Raw genomic sequence first — 25239 nt, 5'->3', positions numbered from 1 at the left:
CAAAGCCACTGACCTTTTACCGCTGACATATTTGTTATGCGCAATGAGGTCATCATTTGAATACTGCAGTTTTATTCCTAACAGGGCGCCTAATGTCATTATTCACACCATCTATGTTATTTGTTTTATAATGGCCTGCTTAAAGTGGCTGTGCATTTCGTGTCTGGATCGCAGCTAGAAGCGTCCAATTTAGGAGGACAAATGAACCAAAATAAGGAGCGCAGGCAGGCACATCATCGGACATTAGCAATCCAATAGCTGGGGGAACGGCCAGCCTATTTCTCAATAATGTGAACAACAATATTCACGTGAATATGTCTTCAAGGAAGCATGTATTTTTCATATCAAAATGTAATATCTGCAGGAACAGGCCTGCACATTTTCACTTACGTATTTTGAAGTATTCATTGGCTTCTGCCTCAAGCATGAGCCATCCATCTGGACTAACATCATTCAGTGATAACAAAATTAGCGCTTTCGGCTTGCATCATTTATAAAGGAGCCAGTCCAATCTTTTCCAGCTAAGGATTGACTTACATCATATAATAAAACTGAAATCTTTGGGTGAAAAGATGGATCTTAATGGAACGAGGTAAAAAAAAAATAAAATAAAATAAGAAGAGAGCGACTCGCCTTGTGCTTAAGCTTTAAATCCCTTTGCAATAAAGCCAGAAAAAAAATCTTGTCTTCCTACAACTGCTTTATCATTCGTGAATATAATAAAGACTGCAAGTTTGCCAGATAATGGCTATTAATAGGTAATAAGACAGTACTCGCTGGGTTTAGAAAATTTAATTTACTTGACAATCCTTATTAAGAAGAAGCAAAAAAGGGTGAGGGATTAGGGTCGTACATTGCAAAATGTAGTTATTTCATCAACATAATTCATGGAGAGCGCTCACATATTCATATATAATAATTGCACTTTATAAGAGAGACAGTTTGCCATATAAATCAAGGGAGAGGGGGGTGGGGACATAAATAAATTGGATTACAGAACCAGTGCAGACACACAAAGAACTACTCAGTCACACATCTCAAACCATCGCAGATAATATAGCCCTACAAAGAAGACACTGTAAATGATTCAGGCGGCCTGCTCTTCTACGTAGCACTTCCGTTATACACACGGCGTCGTGAGAACAGTGTCGGGACTTTATGTCATTCAAGGAAAAATGTTCACACAAGCTTCTGAAATTCAAAAACAGTTTAAAAAAATACAACCAAGGGCATATCTTGCTTGGCCTGAATGCCACAGTGTTGATTTGGACATGCAACAGTCCTTAAAAGCCGAGCTGAGCGTGACTAGGTTAAATCAGTATAGGTGTTTAAATTACACAAGTTTCTCTGTGACTGTAACAAAAAAGTATGTTGGTTAGATGTATATATATTCACATTTGAATGGTGAAAGTATTTCCCCATGCAGCATCTAGGAGAGTTGCATCGTACTGAGAAAGCTGGGGCAGTGCGTATGTCCGATAAAGGAAAGCCAGGAGAAGGAAACCAAAACACAAATCCACAAGAAATCAACAGACAACCAAGAAGATTGGTTAAAAGTGATTTTTGAGGAGAATTCTTGCTCTCAAATAACTAATAAGAAAAAACCCCATAAAACAAATACAGTATATTCACAAAAAGGCTTACCAGAGATCATTAACCGGATTCAAGTAAAAGTTTTCAGAAGGTTACCGATGATTTTGTGATGTAAAAATGCAAATAAGTGCTCGGCATCACGTGAACGACAGTAATCATGTCCAATGGCCATTTAAAGATATAAAAATACAACGTGGAAAGTCCATAGAATAAACCTGTATTTTAAAGTCATGATTATCATTTTACCCTTTTTTCTTTTCCAGGCTTGTGAGACAAAGCCTTCTACAAATAAAGTACATGCACAAACAAAAAGGCATGTCTCTCGCTCACAGACACCTCTGCGGTCTATAAAAGATGTGTCGCTTCCCTGTCCTGCCATCTTATCTGTAGACGGGGAGCTGGATGTGGGCTTGCTGTTGGTGCTCCATGAGCGGAGGCATCCCCATGGCTTCGTACCCACGGCCCAGCATGCGCTCTTTGATGCAGGGAGGGTGGATCTCACTGATGAGGCACTCCAGAGACTGCAGGCTGCTGCTAAGCACTGCAGCGTGGCACAGGCTAGAACTAGACAGCCCACAACAGAGGTTTTGGTCTGTGCTGTAGGCCTGGGTATGAGGAGGGGGAGGGGGAAGAGGAAGAGGAGGGTGAAGCTGTGCCTGGTGATGTTGTGGGTTGTGGTGGTTGTGAAGATGGGGATGGGGATGGGAGAGACCCACATCTCTAGGCCTGGCTGCACATGTACCCGTTGTCAGCACCTGATAGGGATAACAGTCACTGTTAGGGGTAGCCATGACGCTGTCCCACAGAGGAGCGAAGTACTGTCCGACAGACACCTCCCCCTGTACGCTGGCGCTGACTCGCTCCTGCCCGACGCCCACTCTGCCAGGATGCGGCCTATACGGCAGCTGTGAGGAGCGGGCCAAAGGGAGGCAAGTTTCAGGAGAAAGGCCAACCCCAGCTTCTGCTGCTCTGTGGCCCTGAGCACTGCTACTCACACCGTACATCCTCACTGCTCCCTGCTGATAGGGCTGCTGCTGTTGCATTTGAGCTTTGTGCTGCCACACAGTGTAGTCTCCTTTGTCCAAGTATCCAGCTTTGGCTCTGTCTGCGCTCTGTGTCGGTAGCACCGCTCCCGCGAAAGCCAGACTGCTCTGGGGAGGCACTCCCAGGACAAAGTCTGAGTCTGAATGCGCCACCGCAGCCACGGCCTGCAGCGAGGGGCTGGCTCGGGCCTCTCCCCCCAGCTGCGGCGCCTGGCTGTGAGGAACTCTGCTCATCTGCCTCATCAAGCTTTGAACCTCTGCCAGCTCAGACTGGGGGGGCAGGCTCTGATCTCCAGAGGCTATTCCAACGCTAGAACAAAGTGTCTCGATCGGTGCATCGGGCGGCTTGCATGAGTTTACGCGATAGGCTTTATGCCCGTTTCTGACGGTGTAGACATTATTCAAAGGATTATTATATGGTGCCACAGAAGCCTGGCTGTTTACATGTTTAGTCCTTCTGCCCTCTGAGGTTTTCACCACACCTTTGACCACCACAGAGGCTTTGACAATGGCCAACAAGCCTTGGTAGCCTCCCGAGTACGGATGCGAATAGGGGCTGTAGCGTTGACCAGTGGTGTCCAAGCCGTTTACTGTTTTGCTGAGCTGTTTGTGTTGCGGCACCCGCACATCCGACGGGAAGATTTTGATGGACAGTGGGCTGTTGGCAGTTTTCTGCGCAAAAGCATCCAACTCTGCAGGAGAGGGGTACCGAGAAATCATGGAGGACGGCTCCCCTGAGAAGAAAGCAGAAGACAGAAACGGTGATTAGCTCAGAAAATGAGCCCCTTGTGTCTTTCTTTTTTCTTCTTTTTCCCTCTTAAAATCTCAAACCGGTTTTATTACACACCTCCAGGATTTTTTTTAAACTTAGGCTCAGTTCAACTCACAATTAGTTCATTCTGGGAAAAGAAGAAACAGGAAAAAGCAAAGGGTCTAATTTCAAAGTAGTACAAAATCTATAAAAACAGCAGCTAGCACTAAATGCAGGATGATCCTGATACAGGAAACTCTGACAAATAAGCATACCTTTTTTTAATTTTTGCTTTTTAAAAATGTGATCAAAAGGAATCTTGGTTATTGGAGCACACCTTAGCAGAAGCAGAAGCCTCATCTAATAAGGAGTACCTAAGCAATTTGCCAACATAATTACTCAAGTATCACCACGTCCTGCCTGTGCAATGCCGTTCCACTTTATGCCTTCGTAAACTTGGACCTAATCTATGCAAAAGCCTGCAGCCTAAACTGTGAAGGAAAACTTGACGCAGATGGACAAAGAAAAAAATCGTCGAGGGCACAGATGATTGAATTGTGTGCGAGAAAGCAGACGGGACAAACTAAGATTGGATTTAAACACTATTATTCAGGCAATTTCATGGCTGCTTAACTCCTAGTGACTAAGGTGGGGAAAAGGCACCCCATTTAAAAACAATAAATCACCGTGTAGAAATTACCACCACCTTTCGGAGTGACACTTTTATGGAATTTCTGACATAAAAAGAAAAGCTGCTGAAATTAACCCAGATCGCAGCGTAAGTCGGAGGAAATCACAGCAGGCAAAAGAACAAAGCTGTAATCTGCAATAAAGAGTGAAAAGGGAAAAAGCCCCCGAAAAAAACCCTCAACAAAAAAAAAACAAAAAAAACAAAACACTTCATTTCATTTTCAATAACAAATCCAATTCCAGCTATGCAGGGGAGCGCTCGCTCGTCGTTCCCATTTGAAATTGATTTGGGAGTTCATTTCATTTCAGGCCTACAGTGAGCCTCCCGACTGTGAAAATGAGTCAATCTACAGATCCATCTCATGAAAGAAATAAATTGGGTGTTTAAAATGGAGGAAAGAGGCAAGGTGGAGTGTTCAATCCATCCAACAATCTCCCAGCGGAGCAGAAGGAGCAGGCACCACAGTGCCAGGAGCATGAATGAATTCTGGGGAGAAATAAAACAAAAGCAAAAACACTGCTTATTATGTATCGCGGTGCAGCGCTGCTATAGAAAACAATGACAGCTGGGATGTTGGAGAGGTGTTTGTATTGTATACAACATCAAGATGGGAGCTATCCCTTCTCTGGTTTCCCATAATACTGCTCACCGGGTGGGGTGGGGTGGGGTGGGGGGGGGGGGGGGGGTATCGAGGAAAAAGCAGCTGCAATAACAATTTCTGGCAAATGTATAAAAAAAATAAGATAAATATTCATGACTACAAAGCATAAGAAGAAGAGGATCACGTCCACCTGAAAGGAGCTTTAGATGATTAGATGCGATGACACATTTAAAAGCGTAATAACCGCTTGCATCACCACAGCACAAAAATCCCCCCCCCCCTCTTTTTTTTGTTCCCCGCCTTTGATAACGGCGCTCAGTTAAGCAAAGATGGATGATTTAGCAAAACAAATCAAAGACAGACATTTTAGCCGTTTCTGGTTGAGTAAAATGTCAGTGCTAAGCCCCAGCATGCTGTGATTGGCTTGCTGTTCCACAAACACTTCAAACACTCTGAATGCTAACACGTCTTCACGGGGTGTCTGATATTGTTAGTCCAGAGATTACAGCCCTGTCAGAGCTATGGAGACACAACACAGCTGCACTTCCCACTGCGGCTGCCTTAATGTTGCCACTATGGAAAGCCTCATTTGCAAATAGGCACTCTGCATTCACATATTTATCATCTGAGGACCACTACTGTGTGACACAGGCATAAAAAAGGATCAGTTTAGACTTCAAAAAACGAAACAAAAAAAACCCCAACCGCTGGATAATGTGAAGTTACAAGTGTGATCAAAAACAGCATGAGCGGCATTACATTTGCTCGAAATTGCAACCACAGGTACTTGTTTCAATCTTGAAGGCTTTACCTCCAGTCGGCAGCGTTTGATGGCAGTGAAGTGAGCGCCACGCGGGTTGGCTTCCCCCAAAGCGTGTGTTAGCTGTAATGAAAGTAACGCAGTAACTCTTTCCTTGCAAAACACATAAGCTTTCCTACGAGCACACCCCAACCAAATTAAAAAGTGCAGTTCATCAGTTGCAGTGTGAAAGCTGACGTTTTCTCTCCAGTTGCCAATTAGACAATAGCCTACTGTGCCGGCTGCCACCTTATCCAAATACTCAACATATGCATATTATTAGAGTGAAAACCGTCGGCCTGCAGAAAGCGCTGCCTCCACTGCGATCCGCAGATAGGAAAAGGTCATTTGCACACTCCGAGATTAGGTTTGAACTTTACTGTGAAAAGTTACAAGGCAAAGCAGACTGTGTACCTCGCAGTACGTGCTCCTTTCCTCCTTTAGTTTGAAAACAAGCAAACAAAAAGTAAATAAAATACAATAAAAACAAAGCCAGCTTTTAATTCCGATTCATTTGCATCCAGTGTTAAGCCACAGGGATTGTATTCAGAGCATTTCAACTGCAGCACATGAGCATACGAGGCAGGAAAACCTCATTATTTTCATTCTGCAGATAAGAATGCGTGAGATAAAACTGCTGCACACTTTTAACCCAACAATGAGTTCATCTACTCTAATCTTTCCCTGCTGCAATTATGGGATCATGCACGCTGATCTTACAGTAAGTTTGTATTAATGCAGGCTTATATTTTTAGCACATTCATTGTCAGTTTTTACGCTATAAGCAATATTATACAGGCGTGTACTGTAGGAAGACTGGAGCCATTTTCCCACATGAACTCTGAGTGTCGCTAGGGTCAAGTCGGTACACTGTGTGCCACTGCCCTTTATCACATTTAGCACACAGCAGGGGACAGTCTCCTTCAGACAGGCTCAGTACTGGAAATTCTCAGCTTGGATTAAGTGAGAGTGACACACATAATGACCGCTCTCTTGCTGTGAGTTCAGTGGACAGCTACATGCACTTTTCACAGGTTAAAGGGCGTCTAATGCTCTAAAACTCCAACAGATAATGCCATGAGTCCAGATCATGTCGATAAACAGCTTGAAAGTAAAGCGTACATTGTCGTTCACAGCTTATTTGAGTGGATCCAGTGCGGAGGGGTGGGGTTAATTTCTCAAGACGTCAATCTCATAGGTCACAAGGCTTTTAAGATAGGAAGAGATCAGATAGCACTGAAAAGGATATGAAGCAGAAGCATCTGAGAAGAAAACAGTTTTCCCTTGAAGTGGGCACTCAGTGAGGGTGACAACCACTGCTCAGCTGTGAAGGATTATGAGCAAAAGAGGATTCAAAATGAGGCCGGGGGGGGATCGCTTGTCTATTTAATTTGAAACCAGATTTTTAAAACCATCTTTTTACCTTTTTTCTCCAAAGTGTACATTGCTTTACTGTGAAAAGGCACAGTGGTATAAAATAAAGACAGAAGTGAAGAAGTGAAAACAAATACGAGGCTGTTCGCATGACAACAAGGAAATGGCAGCTATGTGCTGTGAGGTAAGACATGGCAGAGAGATAATTAGCAGTCTGACCTTAAGCACTTAATCACCCTGAACCTGCAGACAGCACGCTGTTTCTCTCCTCAGCCCTGACAGCGAGCAGCAGCAGAAGTAGAAGCAGCTCAGAAAATACCATCAGCCACTTTTCTGCAAGCAGTCTTGACCAAAGCCATCACGCAGTGCTTAAACAAGCTTTGACCTTTTAGCATTTCCACCGCTTGCTTTTTAGACGGGACTGATTGAATCGAGCTTGTTTATGTGAGGCACGCTGGACTGTGATGTGCAGTGCTGCTAAAAACCATGATGATACATTTAGTGGCTCCTCCGGTCGGGATTTGGCGTTTTCTTTTGGTTGAAAGGGGTTCGGCACATTTAACACGCCAGTTTCAATGGGTGCTGTTATGGCACCCACTGAAACTGGCACACTTTCACAGGAAACAACTAATCCTGATTTCCTGCTTCCACGCAGGGGACATGCTTGGAAAGAAAGAGCTCAGGGTGAGGGGCAATCATAAACGCTCAATCACCACTACGCCTGATTGTGCGGGTGTGTGTGTGTGTGTGTGTGTAGCTTCAGGACAGAGATTTCATTAATATTAGCATAAAAATAATCTGGAGGGATAAACCATTTTTAATCATACAGTGTTATGTCGATGTATACATACGTATGGGTCTTTCATAACCTTTTTCCACCCACACGCAATCCCACTCGACGCTTTCTGCCACTTTAAAACGGGCTAATCTTTTTCCCGTGGTCACACTTGAAGCCATTTCCCCCAGATTAGAGCAGGGACCTCATTGTTTTGGAGCACTTTGAGTTAATCACTAATTTATGGGCAAAACAAGCCCCAGAGGCAGGGCTGAAACAGGAGTTGGACAGGCTCATTGAGTTTCCAAAACCACGGCTTCCAACCATTTCATGCCCAGAGGGAGAACATAAGGAAACAATTACAATGGTTGGTTGCTAGATACGATTCCCAAATGAGATAAAACTAAAATAAATAAAAAAATTCCATTTCATTGTTATTATCCATACATGTTGGCAGAACTGCCAGACCAAAAAAACTAAACAAAAAAACCCCCACAGGCCTTTGATGTTAGGCTAAAGACTTATCTTGAACACTTTTGTGTGATAACATGTTTACGAGTGTCAAATCCTCAGCAGGAACATGGCACTGAGAACTGGCAGTTAATTACAGAACAGCGCTTCTCAGCAGGCATAAATACTTGTTTACCACACCAATAATCCTGATATTTAAAATACCTTAATAACTAGGGACGAAGCTCAGAAATTCAAGAACGCTTTTAAAAGCCATCCCTCTGTTACCATGACAACCTCCTCCGTGCACTCACTTGGCCCAGTAAGTCCAGTCATTAGAACCATGTAATTAATTGCTCCTGCCTTCATTCATCTGTTTAAGACGAGCCTCTGCAATCGACTATCTGCCTGTTAGAGCAAACGGAAGATAACTTTATGGCTTTTATTTATCTTTTTGGTATTTTATTTTACATTATTTACATGATTAGAACCCAATTATATCCTGGTGTGATTGATTATTTCAGTTAATTCCCAGCTTCCAATTTTATTATAAAGCAGACCTACGCCATGCTTTTATTGTGACTCAGAGTAGCTGCGTGATTCAAAGTTCAAGAAAACTCATTTGTCTTGTAGCTCCATTCATCTTCTGTGTATAAGCAGTAATAATATCAGCAATATAGTACTGTACAGAAGTCGTGATTCATCCCTCATGTCTTTATATTTCATAAAAGTGTAATTTTTCAAGGGAAATGTGAAATAAGTGCAACAGTTTATTGAAATACATTCAAACATGCTTGACGGTCAGTAATACTCGGAATGACCACCTTTATTCTTCGGCACAGCCTGAACTCTCTTATTCAGCTTTCTTGTCATTTCTTTAAGCCGTCTTCGGGAATAGTTCTCCGGGCTCAGTTGAAGGACAATCAAAGCTTATCTTTGGATGTTAGTTTCCTTTTGTTCTGTTCTCTGTCAAGATGATCCTACACTGCTTTTTCCCCCCTATCCTGACATGCTTTTAGTAGCAAAGTGCCTTAAGATACAATTTAAAACTGGTTCTTTGCCAAGCTGGGGTTTTTTTGTACACGCAACACTGGTTTTTCCTTTGATTTAGGCTCCTTTTTATGCTTAAATGATTCATAGGTAACTGTTAAGTGGCTTAACAGCATATAAAAACTGAAAATGATCAGATACAAATACTGGACTCAAAACAACTGAGAAAGCAGCCAATGTCTAAAGTAAAAATTTTAAAAGACCTTCAGAAAGCCTGGAGAACTATTGCTGAACGCCACTTCAGGAAAATATAAAGAAATGAGAATCGGCTAAAGACTTTTAGCCGATTCTCATTTAGAGGATTAGAGGATCCTCAGGGGGTCCTTTTGTCCCTCTGTGGGGGGATACTCCCACTAGGTTTATATCTGGGACTTTCCACCATTTGACCTTAGAACTGAAGAAGCTTCTCGGATGAGAGGTGAAACGTCTTCAAGTAACTTAAAGAAGTCCAGACGCTTTTCTTTGCAAGCTCCTTTGACTACGATGACCTGGATGACTGAGAACCTTCACAGGCTAAAGACTTTTGCACACTACTGTATCTCTTTAAGGATCCCCTCTCTAAAAGCCCATTTCCTACTTATTGGCTTTTGCAAATAGAACCCTATACTTTTCAATCTCAGGCTCTTGCTGTGCTTGAGATGAGCATATAAAGACATATGTACAGAGTCGACATCAAGTCAACACAAGAATAGAAAAAAAAAACATTTGAAATTAAGCATTTAGAGCAGCCTGAAGTCTTAGCTTTAGGTTCATAGTGATTATGTGTACTTTATTTTTTGAAACTGTGAATAATCAAAGCATACATAAGGAAATTCATAACGGCTCAGCTTTACACACACTGACTGAACTCAGTTTAAAGTTGGAATGATTAATAAAGAGGGCATTAAAAAGATTCACAATAAAGTTTTAAAGTTGTTCTAAAGTCACCGGCAGAGTTATTTCAGGTGCCCCCAGTTCAAGAAAAGACATCCCATTCATTTTCCCTACAGATAATCTTTGGGGACTCAAAGCTGGCTCACCTCTACTGTAGTTAGAGTTGATTCACTGTCTCAAAAACTAACAACAGTGCAGAGACGTTTTAACTCCAACTGCAATGGCGAAAGAGAAAACGCTGCCTGTGATTTGCTTCTTCTTCTTCACAGCGGTAGCGGCTAAAGCTTTTATTGTAGTGTTTAAAGCCACTCGCCATGCCCAACAGAGCTTCAGATTTGAGTGCTAATTCTCTGCGCTTCACATCGCAGCGAGGCACAGGAAATCGCTGACACCGTATGCTCTTAAATCTCACTCACACTAACCTCTCTATTCACAGGCTTCTTTGGTAAACACAAAAATAAAAACACTCAGACACTCATTCGCCTCATTTTCACGAGCCTCGCTCTTTCCACGTCAGTGCTCCCTGGATGAAGGCTAGGTACTCAAAGAACAGAGTAACCTCAGGGTTTAACACTTGGTTATGTGTGCTCGAGGAGGCTCTGGCCAAATACTTCCTTGCACCAGTGTCATTCCTCATTTGTTTCTATGCCGCTTGGGCAAAGTTTCCCCCTCTCAAAGGCGGGCCGAGTGCAGGCCGGCAGCGTGGGAAAAAAAGCATTTCCAGCCCCGGCTTTCAAGCTGAGATAACAGCGAACATCACAGCTCTCAATTACTCTCATCACATAATTCCTAACAGTCATTTCTCAGAAATCTTTCGCGTTGGTTTGCGTGGCCAGGAGCTCTAATGGCCCCGCACCTTCCATTTATCGATGGCTAAAAATGAAAATGGCTTTCAAAAGCACAGCAGTGGCTTAATACTGCCCCCTTTTAACTTGATCCAACGACTCATTTAAGGAAGAAGCCCAGACCACACAGACTGAGCTCCCATCAGTAGTTTATTCCCTGTGGCTGCGCTTGAAATGTCAGGCTACAGCTGGAGGGTGCTGCACCACGCACAGTGCAGTGCATAAAACTGAAGGGGGGTAGAGGGGGGTGGGTGGAGGCCCTGCAGGTAAACAGGATGAGAAAATGCATCCCTGTTTCTGCCTGAGGCAAACCAGGCCCTTCTGTTCCAACATTTAGCAGACAAGCGCTCCACTGATTCCCAATTAATATTTAATAACAGAAAAGACAAAGGGGTATTTCACCTGGGGAAATGAGGGATGAGTAGATGGAGCTTAAGAGGGAATGAATTTTTAGCATTTCAAATTTGAATATGGTTGGATACACACTGCTTGGCTACAAGTAAATAAGGAAGACATAATAATTAACTGCGCAGTCTGCGACACCACAGATTTCACTTATTTTGGCTGATTGGAGCTTGTATTGTAACTGTATACAATGCACTTAATTGACATGCCGCCCCCCCCCCCCCATGCTGTTAGTCTCGTTTCACTTTTTATGGTACTTTTAACTGCCTGGAGTTTGGTGACCTCATTAGACTCACAGCATGACTCTATAGAAGGTCAACCTGAGGAAATCTAATTATCAGAAATAAATGAGAACGAGACGCACGAGAGTGCACAAGATCATGCAAACAAAGAAAACCGGGAACATAATCAGTCAGATAAGCTAAGAAACAACTGGGAAACACTCACTGGCCATTTAATTAGGTACACTTGCTAGTACTGTGTTGGACCCAGAAATGCCTTAACTCTTCAAGGCATGGGTTTAAGAAGGTGCTGGAAACATTCCCAGAGATTTTGGTCCATATTGACATGACAGCATCACACAGTTTCTGCAGAAGTGTCTGGCTGCACGTCCATGGCGCAAATCTCCCATTCAGCCACATGCAAATGTGCTCTACTGGATTCGGATCTGGTGACTGCGGAGACCATTTGAGGACTGTCAGCTTAGTGTCAGTTCAAGAAACCAGTCTGAGATGATTTGATGGGTTATCCTGCTGGAAGCAACCATCAGAAAATGGGCAAACTGTGTTATAAAGGGTTTGACGGTCAGCAACGATATTCAGCTACGGTGTGATGCTTAAACAATGCTCAGTTGGTAATCAGAGTGAAGTCCCCCCCCCACCTTAAATCAAACAAAAGTGGTGTCAAACAGGGAGGGGGGGCAACTTCACTCCAATCAGTGTGCCAAGAAATTACCGCCTACAACATTACAGCACCACCAGCAGCCCGAACCACTGATACAAGCCATCCATCCTTTCATGTTATTTACATTAGACTCTGACCTTACCATCTGAATGTCACAGCAAAATCAAGACTCATCAGACCAGTGCAGTTTCTGTAGCCTCAATTTCCTGTTTTTAATCAACAGAAGTGCATGAAGTGGTGTTTAGCTGCTGTAGCCCATCTGCTTCAAACTTTCATGTGTTGTGCATTCAGAGATGCTCTTCTGTAAACCTTGGCTATTTTATTTATGGTTACCCTCCTGTCAGCTCGAAGCAGCCTGGCTGTTCTCTTCTAACCTCTAAGATCAACAAAATATATTTTCACCCAGAAAACTGCAGCACACCATTTAATTTCCTCTTCTGGACCATCCTCTGTAAACCCCAGAGATGGCTGTGTGGGAAAATCCCAGCAGATCAGCAGTTTCTGAAATACATCAGACCAACAACTATATATTAAAAGTCACTTAAATTACCTTTCTACCTATTCTGATGCTCGGTTTGAACTTCAGCAGGTCATCTTGACCACGTTGCTGCGATGCGATTACCTGATTTGATATTTGCAGTTGAACAGGTGTATCTAAGAAAGTGGGTGGGTGATGAGAAACAGACAACAGAGCAGAAGTAGGCTTTGCAGGTAGGATGAACCAGTGGAAGCGAGTTGGACAACTACACAAAGAGCATGAAAGCAGAGTAAACTACATAAAGAAAATAATAATCATCTCATTTAATCAGTTAATTGAAAGAAATCTAATCATAAATTCCACTCCCATAGATTCAACACTCAACCTTACAGCACATGCCGTGCAATCATTCAAAATGAAGGTCAAACAACACCCACACACGAAGCACCTTCTGCACAGTGTGAGCATCATTAGTAACTCTGTATGGGCGATTTGAGTCACTCTGTAATTTCACTTTGTCCACTCTGACCTGCATGCATTTGCACTGCATGAGCACGCTGATTACAAGCTTTTACAATTAGCAGACATTATCATCAAGTAGCCCATTACTTTAATTCAAAATGCTCCACAGTACCTGGAATCTCAGCGAGCGCTGCTGAAAACAACCACGTGTGATCTTTACGAGCACTTTGAGCCAACAAGGTCAAGTAGAACGTGACTTTTTTTTTTTTTTTTTACTCCCAGTGTGTCGTGAAAAACAGATACTTTATGACAAAATGTCTTAAATGTGTTCGATAGGACTCACCTTTGTGGGTGCATGACTGCAGCGGTGGTACCGGCAGCAGCAATGGCGGCGGCGGAACATCGAGGCTTTTGGGTGTGCAGGCCAAATGCTGCGACGAGAAGTTTTGCCGTCTCTGGATACAGGCCAGCATGATAGTTCACTAGGGCTGCGCACAGCCTGGGTAAACCTGCTAGAACAAGACAACAACAAAAAGAAATCACATGATTTTACACTTTGGTTAACACTTAACACCTGATAGACAAAACCACACAGACATATCAGTAAGTTTTAGAGACTGTACAGTTAACTAAACGCTAACTCGCCTCTGTCCACAATGAAAATGTTAATGTGGGGATGTTTAGCAGGTATACTAACATCCGCTAATTAAGGCATCAAAGTACAGTCAAGATCAGAAGGAATGTCATTAAAATAACCATCTACCATCAATATTTCTTTGAATAACCACTGTTAACTTCACAGTCCCTTTAGACTTTACAGGAGACTGAATCAGCCAATTGGATGACTCTGGAAAATGTGATGGGTGGCATCAATTTTTAACTTTTAACTATATTTTCATAAGTTTTACAGCTTTTCCTACTAATACAAACCTTCCCAATGGTCATTCATAAGTATTAGATTTCTGTAATTTTACACATTTATTACATACAATTTAAGACTAAAGAGTTGTGCTGACAGATATCTTTCATTTACTCCACCAGCATGCAGAAGAACTGACACGCGCTGTTGAAATTGCACTAATTTTTCTTATATTAAAATATCTCAGGGATTAAATGTCTAGTTACATTTCTGTACACCGACAGACGAGGGAGTTTCACCGGTCGGGCCAACAGAAGATCAAAGTAGCTCTATGTGGCCCGCGATGTAAAATAAGTTTGACGTCCCTGCTTTAGAGCACTGGTTCTCAAACTGTGGAGCACAGAGCCACTGCTGCCAGAGCCTTGAAGTCCAGGGGTAAATTGTAAAGACAAATAACAAAACATCTTTATTTAACTAAAATTCTACTTGGATTCTTTGCTGATTGATAAAAAGTGCGGCATGTGACCCTTTTTTTCAACATCTGAAGCAAGGCATACCAGAAAAAGTTTGAGAACCACTGCTCTAGAGGGTTAAAATCACATTCACCCAGAAGATGTTGAGAAATATCCGTAGTTACTGAAAAATCACACCTGCTCAACATAAAGATTTAGCCTCTGACCACCAACAGCTATCTGTTCCAAAATTCAAGCTAATCTTCAAAATAGATATATGTATTTTTTAAAGCAGGTGGCTGCCTTATTTGTGCCTGCGGAGCTAAATGTAATCACTGGGTTTCCTTCTCTAGGGAAGATGAACAGTTGTGTGTAGTTTTGTGGCATCCCATCTATCAAATAGATGGGCTAATTATTCCTTCGATTATCCACAGTGATTTTTTTAACTTCAAATTAAAAGCATCAGGCACTGCTGATGGAAGCAAACTGCAAAGCTTCCTCATGGACATTAAAATCCAATAGGCGTGTTCTTTGTAAAGCGCAGATCTAAATTTCTGCAACCACTCAGATCCTTTTACCATATTAAAATTCAGCTGCCCCTCGATGAAATGCAGAGACTGTAAATTTAAGAAAGTAATATAATTTAATGATGACTCCATCTCCTTCCTCTGCTTAGTTGTTATGATGGCTCCTTCCCGTTATCAACCTTGCTTTCTGCCTGTTGTGATCACAGATCATTTACAACCCCTCCTGTAGCCTCGGGCCGCGTGTTTCAATTTCTAACCGGCTCTGAGACCTTGGTTTCTTGTTCTATAAATTTATGACCGTATTGATCAGCAGAAAAAGCCAAAAGCAGCTCGCTCCCTAAAATAGGCTGCGCTGTTTGCAGTGTTAAGTACTGTCAGAGGAAATGAGAGCCTGTGTCTGAACAAGACTCGCCAAAGCCACAGCCACAGCTGTGCTGATTGAAGCAATCACTCTAAAAAGAGCGAGCTGCGCTTTGAGGAAATATTTCAGCGATAATCGCATTTGACATTCTGTTTGATTATCTGAAAGAGTCAGCAACTCTGAATGCAGCGTTGCAAAACTAAGAAAAAAGAAACCTAAGGCTATCGTGCTGTATTTGTATCAGGTAGCCCATCTCGAAGACAGACAACTGCTGTCAGTTCAAAATGCCGCAGAACTATTGGTATACTAGTTAATCAATCTGGTGATTACAAATTGAAACACTGTATTTTTCTTAGATGTGCAGTAGTCCCCAAAATGGCTACTTACGAGCCTGCAGCATGTAGCTTTCAGATTGCCCTTTTTTTTTTTTACTTTTAAGGTTCTTCTGGATTTTTGTTTTGATTTCTGCCTCAGGGTCTGGAGGGCAGCTAAAGCAAGTCAACCACATAACAGCATGTTCAGCAATGGGCTGCAGAAACATGATTACCTTCGCCTCAAAAGGAAGAAGACGGAGTGGATCTTGTGTTACTCAGGTGCCAAAAAGAAAAAAAGATTCCCCCACTCCCTTCCTCCACCCAACATCTGTCCCTCGGTGACAAGCTCACTTCAAACTGCTCAGCGCAACCTGCCTCATCTGAACACACACATCTGAAGAGCTAAAAGCCTCGGTATGCCTGGATTCCATTTTGAAAATAATAGCAATTTCACAACAACCCCTCCATTACTACACATTTGTCAAGAGGGAAATACTGAAAAGGCAGAAGGAACACAAGAGAGAAAATGCACGTCTGGAGAAATCCCTTCACAAGCAGAAAATGAGACATGAATTTGGAATACCTTCCATTACTCCCATAATTTGCAGCTGGAAGAAAATGCATCAAGCAGGGCGCTATATTTCAAAGAGAGGGCAGCAAGGACTTGACAAAAAAAGTCACTGAGAGCACAAACTTAAATCTTAAAAATAGTCTGATTATCCACGAAATAGAAGAGAAATGAAAGTAATGTCAGAATGCATGATATTATCTCAAGCCCTCAAGCAATTTCATCCTTTTTATACAGACACAGTTTTGCTCGATGAATCTTTTTTATGCTTTGCACTTTCTTATGATATATCCTTCCTTTGTATTTTGCTTCCAATGAGCGAGTCTGGTATTTTTTATTTAAGAAGTCTTTAGGACTTGTTCTTTGGACACTGTCTGCTTTTTAGTCTTTGCTTCTGACCATCTGCAGAGTAACATTGCTTTCTTGTTCATTAAGCCACTTCAGAATGACCTTTGAATTATTCGAGCACAAAAAAAGGCACTTAACTCAAAGGATGAACCAGTGTTGTTTTTACACTTCACAGGCAACTTAGCAAAGAACCAATTTTAAACTCTTTTGTTAGGTGCTTTCTTATTAGCAGCCTGTTAGTTGAATCTACAAAAATGATAACACATAAAATAAATAGTATTTTTGCATATCTACAGCAGATGAACAGCATCTGAAAGTCATTAAGAAATAGGTAAAAGATCCTGCAAAGACCTGACACAGGACCTGAGAGATACATCTGACCCGACAGTTGATCCAGCTACTGTTCACCAAAGCCTCATCAGAAACGTTCTCAGTGGAAGGATGGCTGTCAAGAAGCCATTCTTAAAGGGAAACAGGGAGAAACAGCTGAAGTATGCCAAATTACACAAAACGTGGAGTGAAAATCAGTGACATCAGATCTTATAGACTGATCTGTCCAAATTTTTAATTTTTAGTTCAAACTGACACTGGGGATGCCAGAAGAAATCTACAGCCCTCTGCAAAACAAGGTGGAGGCTCTATCATGGTTCAGGCTGCAATTCAGCCACTCACGGCCAGAGCTCGTGTCAAAACTGATGGAATTATGAACAAAGAAAATTACTTTCAAATATAATTCCAACATGCAGTACCATTCAGAAAGCATCTGATTGGCAGCAGCTTCATTTTTAAGCAATGACAATGATCTCAAACACTGCCACTGCATAGAAAAAAGCAGTGTGAAATCATCTTTACACTGAACGCAACAAAAGGCAGCCAACAGCCAACAAGAGATATGAATGTGCTTCAAGAAGCCTGGAGAACTATTCCTCAAAGAAATGACAAGAAAGCTTGCCTAAGAGAGTTCAGGCTGTGTGAAGAATAAAGGAGGTCGTACTATTACATACATACTATTATATTGACTTTTAAGCTGTTTTTTCCTGCACGTATTTCCCATTTTCCTAGAAAAATATAAAGAAATGAGGTGTGAATTAAGCAATATGTGCGACTGTCTGCTCCATAATCTACAGTATTTATGCATTCAGATATAAGCTACTCGAGCGTTTAGGTCTTCTGACTCTCAGGCGACATCCATGCAAGTGATAAGCAATGTCGTGTGGCCCACTGAGGACCTGACAGGGAGATAAAGGCCTTGTTTTTGCAGCCCATCTAATTGTCCCCCATGGTGCTCTGATAAGGATATGTTGGCGGACAAAGTCGTTTTTCAAGCCTTTCCCCTTTGTCCCTGTCATACTGTAAAATGCTTCATATTATAATGTGACGTCTGTCAGCACAAGGCATTTTGGGAGATGATGAGGTGAGGTGAACTTCAGTATGGTTGTTTAATTTAACAGACAGTTTGCAGATGATTCAAACTGAATTATTCAGGCATCTTGTTATTCTTGAGATGACTACACCAAAGCAGCACCATTTATATCCTGACAATTCACCGATTATAAATTCATTCCCTGAGATAATAAGGTTTCGTATGCATGATAACCTAGACAATGCTACTGCATTATAAAACACATAAAAAGGCTTGTGTTCTTGCTTTACCTGTTTGGATGTATAAAGCAGCTGCACAAGAACATCCATCAACGGAGGAAAAAGCCCTAAATTATACACAGGCTCAGACAAGAGCATCTGCCTGACCTTCTGGAGTCTTTTATGACTTTGCACAGCATTAAGGGTCAGAGCTGAGATAGAGGCAAATTGCACAAAGAGCCTCCTTCTCAACTAATGTCAAATGCACAAATACACCATGCACGCTGGCTCCACGCACACACTCACGCTGCCACATTTACACTCACACCTCCCTAACCGAACCATCTCAGCTACCGTTAGCAGTTCTCAGGATCTTCTGTAAATAATTAGATGATAATGAAAAAGACGAGCACCCTTTTCACTCTGCCAGTGGATTAGCACGGGTGCTATGCTAATACCTTTCCTTCTACTCAGAAACTGCAGGCAAGCAAAAGGCAAGCAAAAGGCAAAGAGAGAGAACAAAAACCCAGAAAAGAAGGTTAAATGAGAATCAATAAATGACTAACAAAGAGCAATTAGTTATTACAAAAGAGAAAAAGCAGTGTCTCACTTTGAATAAAAATGACAAGGTCCATGAATAACAATCCACTTATTGTATAATTAATTGTATATTATGTATGGCTTTCAGAGGCACTGCAGGAACCTGTCTAAGTAATGGAGACCAGACAAACCTCACATAGAGACAGAATTAGACAGCAGTGTTGCTGCAGCTGCTGAATTCACGCACACACGCACGCACGCACACACACACACACACACGCACACACACGCACACGCACACACACACACACACACACACACACACACACACACACACACACACACACAGATCATCCGTCCCCAATCCCTTCATACATTTTTAATAGAATCTATTACTTCTGGATTAACCGATAAGAGCTGGCCTGGTTAAATTCTATAATAGTTTACATAATTGGTATCAGAATAGCATACAAAAGAGAGCCATACTTCTCTTTTCACATTTAGTGTAGAGAAAGCAAAAAATAAATAAATAAAGGAGAAAGGAAACAAAGGTTCATGCGCGGGATAGCCAAACAACCCGAAGTCACTCTGCTTTAGTAGCAAGAACACTTTGGGCCTGCGGCTGATAACAATGAGCCTCATTAGCACCAAGATTAGTTCCTGTAAAAGGCTTTACAACAGTGTAAGAACGCATTTCCTACAACTTATTTATGCAAGCACAAACTTTATGCAATTTATCATGTATAATATTGCGGCAGATGAGCATTCGGTTGGATGTAACTTATGCAGCATTATTAGCCAGGTCAATAAGTCACTGGGAAAATATGATTAATATTAAAATGTGAGCTATAAAGATGTTTACAGCCTTTACCCATTCACGTATCTGCAGTTATTTTTCCAGTCCTGGAGGTTGCTGTGTGCCCTCTACTTTCTTATGTAAATCACTTTTTCCATTTTAAACACAGACTTTTTTTTTGCAAATCCCACAATCATACAATTCAAATGACCAAATTTTAACCCTCCCTTTATCTAATAGCGACAACATTTTTTGAGCACAAGTTGACATTTCTAACTTCCAGAGATGTGTCTGACTGATACAAGATTTTTAAGATAGATACCAAATACTGATATGTCTCTTCTTTACTTTTAAAATATTTTATATAACAGGCATGACAATACCAATAGATTGACCAGCTAATATTAAATAGCTAACACTGGCCCACGGCCAAATTGCAGAATCCTGAATTGAAATCTATGGAAGAGTTCTGCAACAGCAAAGATGGTGGTAGAAGTATAATTTACAGGGTAAAAAAAACAAACAGTTAATTCAACTTTTTAAAACTACATTTCAGGGAAAAGCAATCAAACTTTTCAAGCTTTGTTTTTCAGATTTCACTGGGTGATTTTTATGTGTAGTTTGTATTTATGTCCTGGGACCAGTGAAACTGCTGGTCAACAAATGACCAGACCTAGTCCACGGTAGGCTCGAGGTTCTTGAAGGACTTTGATATAGAAACAGACGATCTGTGAGGGTCACCGTTTTTCTCAAACAATTAATCATTTACTTTTCTGTTAATATAGGTCATTTCTGTCTGTATTTAATCTACACGACACAACCTATACACATGTAGAATTTTGCTTTTATGCTCAGCTTTCATTTGTGCAAGCATGAAATGCTAGTATTAGGGAAAAAAGGTAAAAAGAAAAAAAAGAAGTCTAAATACTAAATTAACTATTTGGAAAACAGTAATTCTGACATTTTATACATAAAGATGTGAAGCACAAATTCAGCCACGAATCTAAACCTTTTTAAACAGCCTTTTTTTTTGAGCAGGAAGCCTTGGGCTGACCCAAAATGGTCTATGTGCATACACAGTGCCAAGGTAAAAGAAACACACTGCACACTGGGTAAAGACTGGCCAATGCCAAAGCAGCATTAGAGGCTAAACAGAGCTTTATCTTATCTTTATCCCAGTATGCACACTTGAGACACACTGTCAAAGAGCTATGGGTATGCAGCCTGGCCTTTAGAAAACCCTGACTTCAAAGATAACAGATCGTGAATGAGAGTGAGCTGTAGGTTTTGTGGAGAGATAAGCTCTTTTGTCAGTAGATGAAGACTATTATTTTAACATGACATCTGTTTGCCAAACCGTGGACAGGCAGGATTGTTTTTAGTCTTCCAATTCCATGACAAAAAAGATAAAAATGAGTTTATGTTAGACAAACAATCTTCTCCCAAGTCCTGTCTCCTGGCTTCTTAGTTTACTGCTAAATTGTAAAGGGTCACTGATTCCTTCAAGCCATTAAAATTTCGGGGCAAACAAACAACTCATTAAAAACTGTGGAGAAAATGCTGCCTGTATGGTTCTTATGCAGGAGATGAACCTAATGAGAAGCTTTCTGCCATGCATCACAGAAACATTAAAATGCTCTATGAGAAAAGAGTCTTTGATCTTTGGTTCAGCTTATAAAGACATCATCTCACCGCCTTTCTTTAGCCTTTCTTTTCAGACTAAATGATGACGCATCAGTTCAAATTTGGCTTTACATTAATCAAAAATAATTACCAAGTAGCAGTATGTAGACAAAACAATAACAACCTTAGGAGGGCTGGTTCCCTCCTCCCTAACCTCAGGAGGCCCAGTCCTTAACCTTCAACCCACAGCCCACGTCTCACTAAGCCTTCATCCTGTTAGAATTAAAAGACCAATTAGACAAATTTCAAAAGATGACAGGCTGCTCATAATTACACCTGACATCTCCTAGCAGATAAAGAGCTGATTACAAAGGGTGCACAGGAGAAATTGCTAAGCAACAAAACCACTGACATTATCCCAGTGAAATGGACAAGTTGAGTGCACAGAAGACAGATGACAAACCAAATGAAAAAAAATGAAATAGCACCGAGTAAAGTGCCGGACCAGCATGTGCCACCAAACAGCCTCGGTGCACTTTGGCATTGATTCTTCCTATTCTTCCAAGTCTGATGGTTGTGCAAAGTACTTACAGTCCATAACGTCCCACAGGTATTTCAGTGCTTTGAAGTCAGGCGACTGGTAAGGCTGTAAAATAGTTTCTGGATCAGAAGCCAGTCTGGAAATTGGTTAAATCTGAACTCCTTCTAATAACCAGCAGGGGGCGACTCTTCTGATAGTAGACAGCAATTAATGCGCAGCCTACAAAAAAATCGCCCCAATTTTCACTTCATTTATGGCTTCAGTAAGCACTTTTCTTATGCGTTTATCACCCCAGCCATTACTTTAAGTCTTACTGGATACAACACAGTGTTCAATTTGTAAAGCATGGGCTTATTTTGAGTAGAAAAGACAATAAAGACAGGGCATTGTAGGGTGTGGCTACTTTTTACTGGAAACACAAAGAAGAGGACAAAAATCCCATCCACATCACAACGGGGCCACTGGATCCCTTTACTGTAGAGGAGAAGGGATCAGGTTTTGTTTGTCACCCATCCATATATTTTCCAAGTCATCTGCTTCATGTTATCATTCCACATCCATGGACTGATACACCACAGAAAATTCGCTGTACCCTGAAAAGTCAGTCAATGGATGACATAGCAGAAAAAAAGGACATGACCTTAATTAGTCCTTGCACTTGCCTGAGTAATAATCTTTCAAGAAAAGGTCATTCTCCTAGCGAGCAGCTCCTTCCATTCAGTAATTCGGTAGGCCTGGAGATTGAGCCAGCCTGAGGAAATTTCATAATAAATCAGAGCTCAGCTTCGCTCCTGAGAAAGCAAAGGGAAGCAGGCAGCCAAATGACAAATCCCTTTTCCCTCACAGAGCTGGAATTACTGCTGGGGTGTGAGATGTGAGATCAGAGGGAAACCCCCATGGGGGTTACCTGCACACTGACTGCTCCTGATACAATGCAAATTAAAAGCCTCTCGAGCAAGTTCGGACTCGGTCAACACATACTTCAAACACGCAAACACCATGTGAACACGTAATTACAGCTAGTTAGCTGAAAGTAAGATTTTCAAACTGAAGCTTTCAGAGAGAAAAGAAAAGCGATGGAAATGAGCAGGCGGCAATATTTTCAATACACTCTGACATTATAATAAATCAAAGGCCAGAAAGTCATAATTTAAATATGTTTATAGGAAAGCCATAAGGAAGAAAAACGACCCAGAAAAGCCTATTAAACTAAACCCAGGGGAGTTGGCATATATTTCTCTTTTGCTCTGGAAACAGCCAGAAAAAAAAGAAGATGATAATAAAACACCAAATTGCTGGCTTTTCTTCTCTGCCTCTGGTGCTAAGCTGTGACATCCCATCTCTCTGGGTAATAAAGGATCTGGCCCAAGCAGGAAAAGCATGCAGGGTAGAATTTCACACCTGGCCAATAATCTTTAGGAACTCCGCTGCGGCTAACCTTCAACCTCGGCTGCCACCGGTGCAGTGAGGTGCGATGATCCCACCTCCGGCTTCTAGACAATAGAAATGGAAACCTTCTGAGGCAGCCATGAATGACCGATAATATACTTCAAAGCACTTCCCATATCCACTGAGATGCTGACATATAAAGCGCCTTTCAAAGCCTTCATCCCATTCATGGATGTGCCGACTGATATTTACTTACACCATAACGCCTCTATAGGAAAAAAAGACTAAAAATTTAAAAATGTTTTGTGTCTTGAAATAAAATAAAAATCACGTGCCTCCTATATTTTCTACAATTACTCGTTAAATACATGTTGGAGCTAGTAAATACTATATATTATTGTTTAAGACGAAAACAAATGAGCGACCTCCGCTCTGATGAATGCACACTGGCCAATAGATATGATACACAGCTATAATGATATACAGTAAGGGCGAGACGCTCCTATCCTATTAGTGCGCACTGGGCATCTTTCACCAATTCAGCGCTGTCAACCTAAAATCAATGCTGGCATTACACGCTGAAGCGCCCGTACGAACCTTATTTCCTTTCTCACTCCGTTATTGTTAAATACTACACACACACACACACACACACACACACACACACACACACACACACACACACACACACACACACACAGACATAATTAGAGTAGAGGCAGTCTGACTGGCACAAATGCATGGCAAACTAAATTACTGAAAAAACTAAAAAACAAACATTTCACAGGAGTCCCCACAGAGGAGATGAAACATTATTATAGAGGAAAAAGGGGAAACGTGATCGATGTCTTACAGAGTTTTGTCTTATCATAAGGCTTGTTTATCTTTGGTTCGCCACGGCTGATTGGTTGTTCTCCTGCTCGGAAGGCGTATTTCCTCTGCAAAAGCAATCTCGCCACAGAATTCGCGATGAGCGCCTGAAACCCCGGGAGGAATATCCATTGATAAAGCTGGCTCCGTTAACTGCACTTCCTCGACATATTCGCCGCTGGTGTGGAAGATAATTTCACCGATTAGGTTTTCCTTGCCATCGCTTGCGTATCATGTCAGCAAGCCTAACCGAGCCGTGTGAACCACGGAGAGTGATGTCGGAATGAAAATGAGTCCTCTGCACTGTTGAAACCGGCTCCGGGCCAATCAATCAAAGCTTCATTTGAATATTCCCACGGCTCGGCCAATCGTGCGCGAGAGAGGGCGGCCGCTGTCGCGATCCCAAACCAGTCAAAGGAAGCACGTTCCCGTTTAGCGGAAAGATTTAAAGGGGAAGAGCGTCCCGTGTGTTGGCCCAGAACAAATGTAAGTTTTCGGTCTTTACACAAGCACATCTGATCGATCAAGAGAGCTACACACCATGATTCCAGACGGGGTTTTTCTGCAGCTTATCCAGTTAGCAGTGCTTAATCAACCCTTTATTAGATTAGGTGTTCAGGAGGAGAACTGCAAGTAGGTGTCCTCTGTCCAAAAGCTATATATTATACACCTAGATTGTTATTCACGGGTCATCTATATGGTGGTGGTTTAGAAACTAACAACCTGCAGCTATCACTAGGGTTTACAGAGAATAGTCTGAAAAAGAGAAACTATCCTGTGGTATTCCTATGTGGCAGTTCTCTGGATGAAAATGCCTTTTGACATTACAAGTCAAAGAAAAGACTGATTCAAGCTGGTAGGAAGGCAATAATAACTCAAACATCCACTTGTTACAACCACGGCATATGCAAAAGACCAGCGCTGAAATCACAATGCATCAAACCTTGAAGGAGAAGACCACACGGGGTGCCACTCCTGTCAGTAGAAGACCGGTAAAATGTTGCATGGTCTCAATTTCTGCCGTAACATTTAGATGGAAGGGGCAGAATTTGACGTGGACAACATGAAAGCATGAATCCATCCTGCTTTGAATTAATAGTTCAAGCTGCTGTTGGTGGTGTAATAGTGTGGGGGATACTTTCCTGACACACTTTATGCTCCTTGGTATCATCTGGGCATCATTTAAAAGTCACAGGTGAAACAACCCTATGGTAGGCACTATTTTGTACTTACCAACATGTTGTACTGGAGCAAATACAGCATCTCACATTCTCTCTCCGTGTCTCTCTCTCTCTCTCTCTCTCTCTCTCACACACACACACACACACACACACACACACACACACACACACACACACACACACACACACACACACA

General features: G+C 41.9%; 1 protein-coding gene across 2 annotated transcripts; it reads right to left on the bottom strand.

Annotated features, from left to right (window-relative positions):
- Positions 1-776: 776 nt before the first annotated feature.
- On the bottom strand, positions 777-24150 carry LOC308392911 (protein FAM222A-like). Of its 2 annotated transcripts, none has more exons than XM_080876263.1 (3): positions 23846-24150; positions 13437-13605; positions 777-3370 (listed from the first exon to the last, which is right to left on the bottom strand). In XM_080876263.1, the coding sequence occupies exons 2-3, from the start codon at positions 13564-13566 to the stop codon at positions 1974-1976; spliced, it is 1527 nt and encodes a 508-aa protein (XP_080732389.1). In that variant the 5' UTR covers positions 13567-13605; positions 23846-24150; the 3' UTR covers positions 777-1973. The 2 variants fall into 2 exon arrangements, with proteins under 2 accessions (XP_080732389.1, XP_080732390.1); XM_080876264.1 differs by having other exon boundaries at positions 13437-13602.
- Between the last annotated feature and the right edge of the window lie 1089 nt (positions 24151-25239).

This window comes from Rhamphochromis sp. 'chilingali', assembly GCF_963969265.1.
Source record: "Rhamphochromis sp. 'chilingali' genome assembly, chromosome: 2".
Taxonomy (NCBI): domain Eukaryota; kingdom Metazoa; phylum Chordata; class Actinopteri; order Cichliformes; family Cichlidae; genus Rhamphochromis; species Rhamphochromis sp. 'chilingali'.
The sequence above is the reverse complement of the archived record's forward strand: the minus strand, read 5'-3'. Positions and strand labels throughout refer to the sequence as shown.